General features: G+C 42.4%; 2 protein-coding genes across 2 annotated transcripts; both read left to right on the top strand.

Moving 5' to 3' along the window:
- The first annotated feature begins 8821 nt into the window (after positions 1–8821).
- On the top strand, positions 8822–9328 carry LOC142616858 (uncharacterized). Its single transcript, XM_075789618.1, has one exon. It carries the CDS (start codon positions 8822–8824, stop codon positions 9326–9328), a length of 507 nt encoding a protein of 168 aa, XP_075645733.1.
- Positions 9329–12141: 2813 nt separating this feature from the next.
- Positions 12142–12633, top strand: LOC142616857 (uncharacterized). Its single transcript, XM_075789617.1, has one exon. It carries the CDS (start codon positions 12142–12144, stop codon positions 12631–12633), a length of 492 nt encoding a protein of 163 aa, XP_075645732.1.
- The last annotated feature ends 2838 nt before the right edge of the window (positions 12634–15471 follow it).

The raw sequence follows: 15471 nt of genomic DNA, 5'->3' as shown, positions 1-15471 counted from the left end.
AAGAATAAAGTAAAAACAGATGCAACACGATTGAAAATCAAATAAAGTTGTTCTTCATTAATCATTTGGACATGTATTACATATAAAGGCTGAACATTGAGAAAGAGAAGCCCTAAGCTAGGTCCTAAGCTTTTGGAGGAGGATCTTGCTGAGAAGTGCTGGTTCCCTCTGTCTCTTTCAACTCCAGCTCAAAGGAAGTCAGGACTTGCTTTCCTTTGTCTACTGTCTTCGTTGGAAGGACGTTGGGTTCCACTGTTTGGCTCAAATCCTTCTCTGCATCCCCTCCTCCTTCCTTCTCTTTGTTGGAACCTGAAGGTTCTGTAGGATCTGGAATCAGCTGTGGGACCATCGGAGGCAGAACAGGGAGAGTTGACTCAGGGGTAGGAGTAGCAGCAGGAGCCTCTTCAATCTCCTGTATCTCCAGGGGAAGCCAAACGTTCTCGGACTTCCTCAGATCCGAGGATAGAGGAACTCTAGCTACGTTTAGGGCTTCTCCCCAAACTTTCTGACAGTATTCCCGGCACAAAGCCACGAAGGCCTCTGTCAGCTGCTCCTCGGTGGTTGCTACCCCTTCCTCGTAGCTCGTCTGCTTGGCAGCCTGTAGAGAGCGTTGGAATGAGCTGGCTTCTTCTTTCATTAGCGCAAGCTCCTTTTCCAAATCCGAGCGTTCCCTTTGGGCTCGGGAGAGTTCATCATCTTTTCACGAAGGAGTTTGCGCTGCCCTTCTATCTGGGTCTTCATGGTCTTCAGATTAGACTCCACCCCATTCTTTTCTCTCTTCAGATCAGCCACCTCCGCGACAAGCGTCTCGTTCTCAGCGAGGGCTGTGCCCAAGGACTTCTCAGTCTCCATCCTGATCTCCAGCTCAGTTCTGGCCTTCTTCCGAGTGTCTTCTATGAACTTCTCGGCTACAAAGACCTCCTGAATGGCCTGTAACAAAATATGATGGAATTAGGAATAGTAAAAAACTTATGAATATTGTTAGAAGTGGAATATTCCTAAAAATGGGGAAACTTACCAGCGCTAGGTCCCTTTTTAAAGAAAGGAATAGTTGTGGCTGGCTCATTTTTTTCAAGGTCTCCATATCCTTGGGCAGCAGAAGAGGGCGCTCCAACACTTCGGCCAAGTGGTGGGCATGGCCTTGTTGAACCGCCCTTATACTGGATTGGCAGGAGATGGGTGCGCCGTCCAGTCTTAGGTCGGGGGACCAGGTTGTCGGTGCTCGGCGCACTTCGGCCTCATCCCTTATCTCCCCGCTTTCAACTGAGCGGGCCCTACCCTTGCCTTTATCCAGCTTCTGCTGCTGAACCGGTGGGGGTTGTTGTCGTGGTTTTTTGGGGTCCTTGCTGATCGTCCCCTCAATATCCCCCTTTCTCTTCTTCTTGGGATCCTCGGCTGGAAGTTTTGGCTCAGCTGGAGGAGGGGGAGGTGGCAAAGAGGGGGGAACTTGGGACGCCCCCGTCTTCTTCCCGGCGACCTTTGCACCTCTCTTGGTTAGGAGATCCTGCATCCTATCCATATCTTCCTCGGATCCGTCTTCTGGTCGGGCAACTATGAACCCTGCAATTCCAGAGGCCTTGGTGGCTTCTTCCTCCTCGTCAGAAAGTACGACGAACTGAGTCCCTTGAGGTCTTCCGGTGTCTTCAAGTTGGAATTGATCTATCTCTTCGTCTAGTGTATGCGAGGAAGACACCTGCTCTTCTGGAACAACAGTCGCCTGAGAATGCACAGCGAGGGGGGTGGCCGCAATGGGCTGTCCGTATAAAATGGTGTCAGGGGCGTCAGGGAGATCGTGGTAGTCCAAAAAGTGGGGCCGGGCTACGTTTATCTTCCTTCGCCTTCGGTCACCGGCTACTATGGCGTTTTCTATCTCCTGGAAGTCCGAGGAGATGGGAGTGTATCCTAAGATCAGATGAGCCACTCTGAGTTGTAGGTCCTCGCTGACAAACACCTCGGAGCGCAGTACCCGGTTAAGATCTGCAACGTTGCAGTGGCTTAAGCGTGGGCGCACGTGTCGCTTATCTGCAAAGGAAGACACCAAATCAAACGAATATGGTCAGATTCATACAATACATGATGAACCTAAATAAACGTGAATGCATGTGAGTGTGTATTTTTGTAAATATTAGAGGAGTTTGTGCGGGGGAAGGAAGGCTAGTCCTAAGGTGTCGCACCTGGATCTCCCCACTCAACTGGGCAGTGGAGGCCGTCGTGCCAGTTTCCAGAGACGATCAGGTAGTCATCCTTCATGCCTTTGTTGGATTTGGGCAGACAGGAGATTAGCCTAACGACGCTGGAGCGGGATTTAATGTAGTAACCTACTTTGGAGAGTTTATGGGACTCGTATAGAAAGACAACATCGTGCCAAGTGAGGTTTAGACCCATTTGCTCATTTAGAGCATCGACGCTACCCAAAACTCTAAAAACGTTTGGGAGGCACTGATCGGGACACAACCGGTGGTTGCGGAGGTACTCCCTAGTTACATGCCTCATTGGGAGGGTCATCCCACCCTCTATAAAGGCTATCATTGGGATGATAACCTCTCCCTCCTTTCTAGAACCGGCCACGGCTTCTGCCGGGCAATATTTCAAACCTACATCGTCGGGAATGTGATACTTGGCTCTGAAGCCTTCCATTCCAGCGGCGGTATCAACTAGACACTTAAACCTACCCATCAGAAAAGAACGAAAGGCTAAACTCTAAAGGGGAGAATGTCTACGAGGACAGCCGAGGACTATATCCGAGGAGAAAAGGTTAAGAATGGAGAAAGCAAGAACTTACAAAGTTGAAGGTGTGCAAATTTCCACGGTTTTCTGCAGGTAAAGTGTGATTGCTGATGTTTTGATGGGATTATCCCCTGGGGAATTAAATGAAGGCGCAGGTTCCCGAAGCGTCACGATGTGCGGAAAAGCGGCCTCGAAATTATGTTTATCCCGCCCAAATTTTCGTGGAGTAACGAGGACCGTTGGATACCCATCTCGCCGTTGAACGTGGAGGACAGAGTGTGGCTTACAGTCATAAATGCGCGCGTTTTTGAAAATAAAACCGCCAGGTGACATCTTCTGGGACGCGAAACGATTTCTGCACGTGTAATCACTCACAAAGTGTGTAGAGTAGGTTCTCGTCAGATTAAAACCCTATTTTTCTCCTCGGACGTTGAAAATTAGTGTTTTGAGGGGCTATTGTGGGGAGTAAAAAGACCCTGATGGAGATATGGGCCTTTGGGCCGTGCTAAGGAAGGCCGACCTGCTCTTGAGTTTAGAACTTGTTAGTACTATGGGTCGGCCCATACACCGAGGATCCGAGGATCCAGCCGAGGGTGAATTTCTCTTCGGACGGACACCGGAGAACCCGGGACTTCATGATAAACGTTAGGCAAGGACATGGTCAAAACCAATGGTTAAAAGGGGTAAATCCTTGAATGTCCTAGAAGCACCGATGTTAGAGAAATACCAAGGATCAAGGCTGTCACCTCCACATTAAAGACCCTGCACCTACCACTCTGGCCGCATTAATGGGGAAGTGACACCTGAACAGTGGAAGGGAAACTTCTGGTTACTATTCAAAGGCACTGAGAAAAGAAATATCTAGGCTAAGGGGGAGTTGGGTCAACACGTGTACAAAGTATCAAAAAGAGGAGTATTTAAGGAGCAACTTAGAACAGAAATGAGGATCCCTTCTTTGTAAACTTAAAAAGAAAGAGAAAAAAGAGAGAGAAATAATATAAGAACAGTTCTCGGCTTACGTCCGAGTAGGTTGATTTACAGTATTCATTGTTGTTTTCAAGTGTTTACCATCTTTGGCTTGTCATTTAATCCTCAAACACTTCTAACTTGGGTTTCAAGCCCACGCTCTACAAATCATATTGTTTAAGGCTCATTGGGCCTGAGCCCGTAACTGTTCTTGGGGCCAGGTGCAATTGTGCACTTACAATAGTCATAATTATTTAATCTAACAAATTAATCATAGACCAATGTTGCAAGTCCATTTTCAAATAGGGGTAAATTTGTCTATCAAAATCATTTTCTCTCCTTTCCATCCTAATTTTTAAAACATCCAAACAAGAGAAAGGGCTAATTACTCTCTTCCCCTTTACTAATTTTAAAAACATCCAAATAAGGTGGAGGATAACCATTCCCCTTTATTCTCCTCCCCACTACTCTCCTTTCCTCTACTCCCCTCTACTCTCTTCCCTCTCTAAACTTCCAAATAGGCCATAAATGTCCATTATAAATCTCAAAAAGTGCCAGTTAGTTAAGCTACAGGACACAGTAGCAAATTAAAATAAAGAATTGTACCACTTTATTGAGTTAAACTATATTTTCTAGATAGATTTGTAATTACTATAATAAACAGTTTTGCTAAATCTATTTTAAAGAATTTCTAATTTAAAATAATATTGAAGTGTGATGAGTAATGTAGTTCATCTAAAAAAAAACTAAAAGTCTAAAACTATCAAGTTATAGGAGTCATGATTTAAAATTTTTAATAAGATCATATATACTGAAAACGCGATTAAATTATAAAAAAAAAAAAAATACATACCTATAATGGCTATCTTCAATTGAGCTTTCCGCTTTCTCCACATGTTACCTGACTTGTTGGAATGAAGGAAAATTAATAAAAATTTTGTACATTTTAATAGGCAAAAGAAGTTACAAAAGGGGGTTAATCAACGCTCAAACAGCGTTAATACTTAATACTAGAATTGTCTAGGTTCTTAGTCTTAAGTATCCTAAATTATAGTTATAAACATAAGCAGACTATAAATATAAACAGAAGCTAGCAAAACAATGTTATGGCTCAATCAAAGGGTAAGAGCGAAGATGCGGACATGTATAATTCTTAAAGCAGGAGATCCTTACTATATTATCATAATTTTTTTTTTGAGAATATGATTATTATAATTGGAAATAAATAGTTTACTTTAGATAAAATTTAGGCTAAAAATTTAGAATATGTTGGTGAAGTAAATAAATAATTTGTTTTTTGTTTTTTTTTTTGTTTTGTTTTGTTTTTTTGTTTTGTTTTTGGTGAGGTTTTTGCTATACTTATGGTGGTGCAGAAACATGGAGATTACAGCATATACTAGGTTATTGTATCTTGTGGATGACTTGCTAGTAAATCTGTTGCAGCAATTAATATCTATGTAGAATATTTTTTTGCAGTACACCCTAACACGGGCGTTTGTTTCGTTGTAATGTGCCCTTAATGTAATGTGTGAGGATACTTCCCCAATTAATCGGATTTATCCGCTTTGGGGAGCCAGTCCCTCACGGTTTATCGGCTCGTCCCCGAGTGCAGGCAGGATTTTCACCAGGAGCAAGGGCTAGACCTTGGACTCGCAAGCTTGACACCAAGTCCCACATCGGTTAGAGTTCCCTCCCACACATGGTTTATAAGCTTCTGGAGCGACCATGTGTGTACCATTACTAGCACTCAGTGTTAGTAATGGTACACACATGGTCGCTCCAGAAGCTTATAAACCATGTGTGGGAGGGAACTCTAACCGATGTGGGACTTGGTGTCAAGCTTGCGAGTCCAAGGTCTAGCCCTTGCTCCTGGTGAAAATCCTGCCTGCACTCGGGGACGAGCCGATAAACCGTGAGGGACTGGCTCCCCAAAGCGGATAAATCCGATTAATTGGGGAAGTATCCTCACATAATGCATATTACAATGATACGACATTAAGGTTTTTAGTTTATTTTATTTTTTTTAACATTACCATACTCTAAAATTACAAAATATATCAAATTACCTTAATCTTATCACTTTCATAAATAATGTAATGTTGTATTTTTGTATTAAGATTACATTAACATAAGATTACAATAATGTAATATTAAGATATAATATATTATCATGACGAACCAAACGCCCCTTAAGAGAGTGAGATGCCATTGGTGCCTTAGTCAAGCCATATACTGTGATACTTTTTTTTGTCTTGTTTTACAATTGTCTATTTTCTAATATTATTATTATTAAATATTTATTCATCATTTGTTATTCCTCATTTCAAAAAATTAAAATAATAAGTGAAATTTCATATTATTTATTTTGAGCTTGTTATCTTATTGTGAAATGTTGAAAATTTTTATTATATTTTAAATTTTGGAACCAATAGTGTAAGGACACAGTTCAAATTCCCAATCTACAACTGAAAGGAAATAGGCTTGAAAGATCTTTTTACAATAAATTTGTAGAGAGTGGGCCTGTAATCTAGATTTCAAGGATGGTTTAAATAACAAAGGAAAGCGGGCTCCGGGCCCAATGGCTCGAAATAAAGAATTATTGTAAGAGTATCAATGAAAACTCTTCCTCGAACACAATCCGAGGATAATTTATAATATTGCTGCCTAAGGCTGATTATAATTATAGATCGTTGGATTATCATATACTATTGTCTTTCTTCTCAAAAGAAAGAGCCTCTCCTCTACCGAAGGTCCCCTCGCTTATTTATACTTCCTCTCTTCTCTTTATCATTTTCCACCTCATGGTTGTAACGTTGGTTTTGGATACTTGTCCCATCAATTTCTCCCTGAAATCCGCTGAGGTCAGGGACCAAGTTCCGAACCTCATGCTCAGATCCAACCTTTCCATTAATGCAGTCAGTATATCAATCATAGAGCCTTTAATGGGTGGGCGGTGGTAGCAGTTTTACCTTAGATATTTCCACTGTTCTTTCTATTGTCCTCCACGTGTGCCGTGTCTTCCCGTGGTCTTAGGATTTCTTATAACATAGCCCGGGGACTTTAAACCTCTCTTCCTATGACCTCGGCTTCACTATCCGAGGATAAATATATTCCTCGGACATAATTGGTCAATCGTTTATCACCTCTTGCCTGGCATTTTCTTTATGAGATACATTCACGCACTCCTAGATCATTTGATGTCCTCGGACTTGGGTTTTTAGCCCAAGAGACTTTGTTTGGCCATCCTTTGTAAACTACTAGGCCTAATGCATATTACAATGATACGACATTAAGGTTTTTAGTTTATTTTATTTTTTTTTAACATTACCATACTCTAAAATTACAAAATATATCACATTACCTTAATCTTATCATTTTCATAAATAATATAATGTTGTATTTTTGTATTGAGATTACATTAATATAAGATTACAATAATGTAATATTAAGATATAATATATTATCATGACGAACCAAACGCCCCTTAAGAGAGTGAGATGCCGTTGGTGCCTTAGTCAAGCCATATACTGTGATACTTTTTTTTGTCTTGTTTTACAATTATCTATTTTCTAATATTATTATTATTAAATATTTATTCATCATTTGTTATTCCTCATTTCAAAAAATTAAAATAATAAGTGAAATTTCATATTATTTATTTTGAGCTTGTTATCTTATTGTGAAATGTTGAAAATTTTTATTATATTTTAAATTTTGGAACCAATAGAATATGTATTATTTTAGTAAATATTTCAAATTCAAACTTTTTTTTTATAGATACTGTAAGTGCACAATTGTACCTGGACCCAAAGACAACTACGGGCTCAGGCCCAATGAGCCTTAAACAATGAAATTTGTAGAGTGTGGGCTTGAAACCTAGGTTAGAAGTACTGAGAACTTGATAACAGGCTAAAAGCTACAAACACTTGTAAATAATAAACGATAATTGCAAATGGACCTCCTCGGACGTAAGCCGAGGACTCTCCCTGTATTATTTCTCTTTCTTTCTTAAAGATTACAATTCTTAATTTTTTTTCTTTGTTTCTTGCCCCCCCCCCTTTCTTTGGCGTTCATCCCCCTTAAATACTTCTTTTCCTGATGCTTTATCCACGTGTTGCTCCAACCCCCTCCTCCCTAGATATTTCTTTTCTTAGTGCCATTGAATAGTGACCAGAAGTTTCAGTTCTACTGTTCAGGGGTCACTTCCCCATTAATGCGGCCAGGGAGGTAGGTGCAGGGTCTTTAATGTTGAGGTTGCAGCCTTTGCTTTTGGTATTTTTCCCACACCGGTGTACCTCGAAGACTCAGGGTTTTCCCCTTTTAACCAACAGTCCGTCTAGAATTCTGCCTTACCCTTCGTAGTGAATCTCCAAATCCTCTTGGATCTGTCCGAGGAGAAGCTTACCCTCGGCTGTATCCTCGGACCCTCGGCGTATGGGCCGATTCGTAGTACTAACCAATTCTTAACTCCAGAGCAGATCGGCCCTCCTTGCTAGAGCCCAAAGGCCCAAATACCTGCTTGGGTCCTTTTACTCCCACAGATACAATATAATTTTAATTTATGGTGCTTGATCTATAATGAAATTCATGTATCATTATACCAAGATAAAAATTGATTTTAATTTGGTTTATGTGGTTTCAAATCCCAAATCACTTTAATTCAAATTTAATAGCTTTTACAACTGGAGCAAACTAAATCTCAATTATTTATTTATTGATAATTCAGCTTTGTTAAATATTATTCCATAAATGATGATTATATTAATTAGAATATGTTCTAAATTTATGAAAAATATATATTTAATAAATGTATATTTATATATTTTTTTAGAAAGTTTTATGATACATGATACAATTATAAAAAGAAAACAAATATCACAAATCGATTTATTACCAACTATTTTAACTACTCGGCTCTTCTAGTTTTTACGCTAACTTTGCAAATATTTTTTCTCGCCCTAGTTTCTCTCTAGAGAGACTAGAACGTAGAACGCCGTTATCTTCCCTGGAATGATAAATCTCCCCCCTCTGCTAATCCTTACTAGCTGTAGGGTTTTCTTTTGACCTCCGTTCCTCTTACGCGTGGTCTAATCTTTTTCTTATATCCTATCAACATCGCTTTGCCTTCATGGAAGAGATACTCTACGACTGGAAGAAACTTTCACTGACAGATGAGGAAGACGTGAAGTTTAGTCTGTCAAAGTCCAAAAACTTACGAAGCAAGGAGTATGTTTTGGATGCCAAGTTCCTCACCAAGAGAGCCCTTAATGTGGAAGCAATAGGCCGCACGTTTAAACCTCTGTGGAGAGCCAAAAAGGACTTCAAGGTGCGTGAAGTGGGCAACCATATACTCTTGTTCGTATTTGAACTTGAATCAGACGCAGATTGGGTCCTCGCGAATGAGCCATGGACGTTTGATAAACATGCTGTCTTATTACAGAGATTTGATGGGTCTACACCATCAAGATACTTGAGGTTCACCAAACTGAAATTTTGGGTGCAATTACATGGATTACCGATGCGTTTTCTTGACTCCGAGACGACAATTGAGTTAGGAGAAACACTCGGTCAAGTATCTCCGTGTGAGAATCCCAGCGAGTTGGTGGTAGGGGAGTTTTTACGTGTCCATGTGTGATAAGGATAATTTTGTAATTAGCCCATGACGAAACAAAGAGCAATGGATATAATAAGGTCATCAGCTTCACTCATATGAAACCACCTTCTTGCAAAGTCTACAGCTTCACCTCATGCCTGACAGCTGCATTTTGGGCACAATAAGCTTACGACAGTAAGCTGAAGGTAGTAAGCTGAAGGTAGTAAGCTGAAGGTAGTAAGCTGACGACAGTAAGCTGAAGAAAGTAAGCTGATAACAGTAAGCTGAAGACAATAAGCTGAAGGTAGTAAGCTGAAGGTAGTAAGCTGATGACAGTAAGCTGAAGAGAGTAAGCTGACGACAGTAAGCTAAAGACAGTAAGCTGAAGGTAGTAAGCTGAAGGTAGTAAGTTGAAGAGAGTAAACTGAAGATAGTAAGCTAACGACAGTAAGCTGAAGAGAGTATGCTGACGACAGTAAGCTGACGACAGTAAGCTGAAGAGAGTAAGGTGACGATAGTAAGCTGAAGCTAGTAAGCTGATGACAGCATGCTGAAGCTAGTAAGCTGACGACAGCAAGCTGAAGCTAGTAAGCTGAAGGGGATACATGAATCTCCGATGAGTCTGGCATCGAGCCCAATGATTTCGTTGGGCTTGCTTGTCGCAAGGGACTGCATCTCGAAGTCTATAGCTTCATAACAGAGCTAATGACTTTAATTATAAGCTGACGACCTTGAAAAGGGACGATGCTGTAGGCTGATGGGAATAAGCTGAAGAGGTCAATTAAACCTCCATCCATAACTTTACTTAATCTCCACGCATACGTGTATAAGGAGAGTTCTTGCGCTACACACCTAACCCTAATTAAGAAGACTCCTATAAGGAAAAGAACTCTAAGAGATACGCAAAATCCACGAGTTACTCTCCTAGAAGAAAAGAACTTCTTGACCAAGGCATGAATTTCGGCCCTACACTACTATAAATACCCTAAAACCCTCACAAAGCAAGGTACGCATAATTCACCTCAGCTTTAGCACTTTAGAGTTGCAAATAAAAGATTTTCTCTAACTTGACCTTTAGATGGTATTTGGCCGGTACCACATCGGTACTCCTCTTAAGGTCTTCAGCTTTTGTGTTGTGCAGGTCTTTTATCAAGAGCATGGGAGGACTGTGTGGCTCATTGACAATTTTCGGCATCATCAGTTGGCGCCATCTGTGGGAACTTTAGCGACTTGTAAAGCTGTGATATCACTTTCCGGACAAAGAGTTGCATGGTACTCGCTTGATGACGACCACTAACAACATTCAAGGAGATGAACCACGCATAACGACGCTCGAGAGACAAGTCCAAACTTTGGCCGCCGCTATGGAACGCCTCACCAAACAGAACCAGGATTTGGAAGAAAAATTGCGCCAAAGGAACGTGAGCACTAACACCCAGGAGGAAGATCAAGAAGGAACTAGCGCGGAGAGAAGGAACAGAAAGGGCCCGAAGGTAGCAACGCCCTATGCAGGCTAGAACAACAGGACACGAACCGGCCATCTGTCACTGATACCGTCCCACCTCACATAGTCGTTGAGATGCAGATAATGAAGGAGCAGATGAACTGCATGATAAACGCTCTTAGAGGACGGGTGTCCAGCGATCTTGATGACCTGGTCCAGTGAACTGACTCGCCATTCACAGCGTCCGTTAGTTCATTCCCCCTTCCACAAAAGTTTCGCATGCCGTAGGTAGAAAGCTACGACGAGTCCAAGGATCCATTAGATCACTTGGAGTCTTTCAAGACCCTGATGCACCTTCAAGGGGTGCCGGACGAGATCATGTGTAGAGTCTTCCCTACCACGTTGAAGGGACTCGCAAGGATCTGGTTCAGTAGGCTGACGCCCAACTCCATTGGTACCTTCAAAGGGTTAAGCGCCCAATTTGCCTCGCACTTCATCGAGGGGGCACAGGAATAAGAAATCTACCGCGTGCCTAATGAACATTAAGCTGCGGGAAGACGAGACACTGAGGTCTTACATAACTCGCTTTAACAAGGAGGCCCTCTTGATTGATGAAGCAGATGACAAGAAACTCGTGGCGGCTTTCACCAATGGGCTGCGGAAGGGTAAGTTCCTATTTTCCCTATATAAGAACGACCTGAAGACCATGTCAGATGTGCTTTACAGGGCGACCAAGTACATGAACGCGGAAGATGCATTACTGGCCCGAGAAGAGAAGCCCAAAAAAAGGGAAAGACAAGAAGATGCAAGATCGGACAGGGGGCAGAAGATGGCTGGAATTGGAGAACGACGGGAGGACTAACGCTCCAAATCACCCGGGAGAAAATTCATAAGCTTCACCCCGCTGACTGCCCCAATTGACCAAGTGTTGATGCAAATCAAGGATGAAGGAGCCCTGACTTTTCCCAGCAAGCTGAAGGGAAATCCTAACAAGAGGTCAATGGACAAATATTGCCGTTTTCATCGTGACCACGGCCACGACATAGCTGACTGCTATGACTTGAAGCAACAAATAAAAGCTTTTATTAGGCAAGGAGGGCTACAGAGGTTTGTAAGTAAGGAAAAAACGGACCCACAGCACGAACAGGCTCCCCGACAGGAGAACGAGCGCCCCAGACCGCCCATAGGAGATAAAAGACTGATCATAGGAGGCTCCGCGATAGTTGGGTCATCGAAAAAGGCCCATAAAACTTACCTCAAGATGGTTCAGAACGTCCAGCTGACGGGTTCCATACCCAAGATGGCACGGATCGACAACTCCCTCATCAGATTCTCAGAAGAAGATGCATGACGTCTTCACCACCCACATAACGATGCACTCGTCAATAGCATACAAGCAGGAGACTATAACATGCGCCGGGTTCTAGTTGACAATGGCAGCTCGGCTGACATCCTCTACTATCCCACACTCCAGCAAATGGGAATCGGTAGGGAGCAGCTAGTTCCAACTAACGCTCCGCTCGTTGGCTTTGGAGGGACGAGGGTATTCCCCCTTGGAGTCGTCAATTTGGCTATAATCGTAGGCGACTACCCCCAGCAGATCACTAAGAATGTAACATTCCTCATGGTCGATTGCTCTTCCGCTTACAACACCATCATAGGACGGCTTACCCTCAATTCATGGAAGGCTATAACCTCAACCTATCATTTGATGATCAAATTCCCTACTGACTATAGAGTAGGGAAATTGCGGGGAGATCAAGTGGCTGCACGCGAGTGCTATGTAGCCATGATGGAAAAGAATGACCACCTCCAGGCCATAAGCATAGAACATCGAACAATAACGGAGCCCGTTGAAAGACTTGAAGATATACTTCTTGACAACTCCCGAGTCAAACACTAAGACTTCAAAGTTGGAGACCTCATCTTGAGGAAAGTGATGGGTGCCGCCAGAGACCCGCACAAGGAAAGCTCGGCCCAAACTAGGAAGGACCCTACAAAATAACGTTATGGCTAGGAAAGGGCACCTACCATTTAGAGACACTTAACGAGCATAAGCTGTGCCACCCATGGGATGCCGAGCATCTCAAGAAGTACTACTAGTAGAAGATAGCATGAAGAACGCTACTCCTCATTCCCAGTTCATTTCTTTTAGTTGTTTATCTTAGTTTACTTTTGACTACAATACATTTAAAGCCCAAAGGGTTGGAGTTTATTCTTTTTGGAACAATTTTCTACTTATATATGCATTCATCATAATAAGAGGAGTTTATTCAGAAACGATTGGTGTAGTTCTTAAGTGGACGAGTCTACCGCTAAGTCCACAAAGTGGACGAACTTATTATTAAGTCCACAAAGTGGACAAGTCTATTACTAAGTCCACAGAGTGGACGAGTCTATAATTACGTCCACAAAGTGGACGGACTTATTACTAAGTCCACAGAGTGGAGGAGTCTACAGCTACGTCCACAAAGTGGACGGATTTATTACTAAGTCCATAGAGTGGATGAATATACAGCTTCGTCCACAAAGTGGACGGACTTATTACTAAGTCGACAAAGTGGACGAGTCTACAGCTACGTCGACAAAGTGGACGGATTTATTACTAAGTCCACAGAGTGGACGAGTCGACAACTACGTCCACAAAGTGGACGGATTTATTACTAAGTCCACAGAGTGGACGAGTCTACACCTACGTCCACAAAGTGGACGGACGTATTACTAAGTCCGCAAAGTGGACAGATTTATTACTAAGTCCACAGAGTGGACGAGTCGACAGCTACGTCCACAAAGTGGACGGACTTATTACTAAGTCCACAGAGTGGACGAGTCTACAACTACGTCCACTGGATTTATTACTAAGTCCACAGAGTTGATAAGTCAACAGCTACGTCCACAAAGTGGACGGATTTATTACTAAGTCCACAGAGTGGATGAGTCGACAGCTACGTCTACAAAGTGGATGGATTTATTACTAAGTCCACAGAGTGGACGAGTCTACAGCTACGTCCACAAAGTGGACGGATTTATTACAAAGTCCACAGAGTGGATGATTCTACAGCTACGTCCACAAAGTGGACAGACTTATTACTAAGTCCACAAAGTGAACGAGTCTACAGCTACGTCCACAAAGTGGACAGATTTATTACTAAGTCCACAAAGTGGACGAGTCGACAGCTACGTCCGCAAAGTGAACGGACTCATTACTAAGTCCACAAAGTGGACATGTTTATCACAAAGTCCACAAAGTGGACGACCTTATTGTTAAGTCCATAAAGTGGACGAGTCTACTGCTAAAGTCCACAAAGTGGACGAATTTGTCACCAAGTCCACAAAATGGATGGCCTTATACTCAACTAAAAGAAAGCTGACATCGTTATCCATAAGCTGACGGATCCATGACTAGTACCCAAAATAACGGGTTGAAAACAGTCGAAAAGACGAGCCTAAGGATAACCTAAGTAGATGGCTTCGCCTTATTTCACTAAGTATCATGGCATAAAAGTGCAGGGGAAAGACATATACATCAAATATAAAGCAACACATATAACTAAGAGTGACGAACGTAATAAATTCAAAAGGTGACGGTCTCTCTCTCTCAAAATTAGCAAAGGATGAAAAGTTGGAAATGAGAGAGGAAGTGAGATGTATATGGGCAAAGAGGGCACGGAAGACGAAGCGACATGCTTGTCCAAACACGGAACCAATCAGTCCGTGCCACGTGTTTTTGCATTTAAAGAAGGCAGCTCGAGGCACCACGCATGAATGACCTTTCGACGATGTTAACTCCACAACCCATCAGCTAAAGCTGACGAGGCCATGGAGTAGGGGGCAGCTGATAAGGATAATTTTGTAATTAGCCCATGACGAAACAGAGAGCGATGGATATAATAAGGTCGTCAGCTTCACTCACATGAAACAACCTTCTTGCAAAGTCTACAACTTCACCTCATGCTTGACAACTGCATCTTGGGCACAATAAGCTTATGACAGTAAGCTGAAAGTAGTAAGTTGAAGGTAGTAAGTTGAAGACAGTAAGCTGAAGGTAGTAAGCTGAAGAGAGTATGTTGAAGAGAGTAAGCTGACGACAGTAAGCTGAAGAAAGTAAGCTGACGATAGTAAGCTGATGACAGTAAGCTGAAGACAGTAAGCTAAAGGTAGTAAGCTAAAGGTAGTAAGCTGAAGAGAGTAAGCTGACGAAAGTAAGCTGAAGAGAGTAAGCTGATGACAGTAAGCTGAAGACAGTAAGCTGAAGGTAGTAAGCTGAAGAGAGTAAGCTGAAGGTAGTAAGCTGAAGAGAGTAAGCTGACGACAGTAAGCTGAAGAGAGTAAGCTGACGACAGTAAGCTGAAGAGAGTAAGGTGACAATAGTAAGCTGAAGGTAGTAAGCTGAAGCTAGTAAGCTAACGACAGCAAGCTGAAGCTAGTAAGGTGACGACAGTAAGCTGAAGAGAGTAAGGTGACAACAGTAAGCTGAAGAGAGTAAGGTGACGATAGTAAGCTGAAGCTAGTAAGCTGACGACAGCAAGCTGAAGCTAGTAAGCTGAAGGGGATAAATGAATCTCCGATGAGTCTGGCGTCGAGCCCAATGATTTCGTTGGGCTTGCTTGTCGCAAGGGACTACATCTTGAAGTCTATAGCTTCATAACAGAGCTGACGACTTTAATTATAAGCTGACGACTCTGAAAAGGGACGATGCTGTAGGCTGACGGGAATAAGCTGAAGAGGTCAATTAAACCTC

The sequence above is a fragment of the Castanea sativa genome, chromosome 11 (genome assembly GCF_040712315.1).
Source record: "Castanea sativa cultivar Marrone di Chiusa Pesio chromosome 11, ASM4071231v1".
In the NCBI taxonomy this organism is placed as follows: domain Eukaryota; kingdom Viridiplantae; phylum Streptophyta; class Magnoliopsida; order Fagales; family Fagaceae; genus Castanea; species Castanea sativa.
The sequence above is the reverse complement of the archived record's forward strand: the minus strand, read 5'-3'. Positions and strand labels throughout refer to the sequence as shown.

Excerpts from the sequence above, each read along its gene's own strand:
- LOC142616858 (XM_075789618.1), top strand. The coding sequence starts at position 8,822 with ATGGAAGAGATACTCTACGACTGGAAGAAACTTTCACTGACAGATGAG.
- LOC142616857 (XM_075789617.1), top strand. The coding sequence starts at position 12,142 with ATGCGCCGGGTTCTAGTTGACAATGGCAGCTCGGCTGACATCCTCTAC.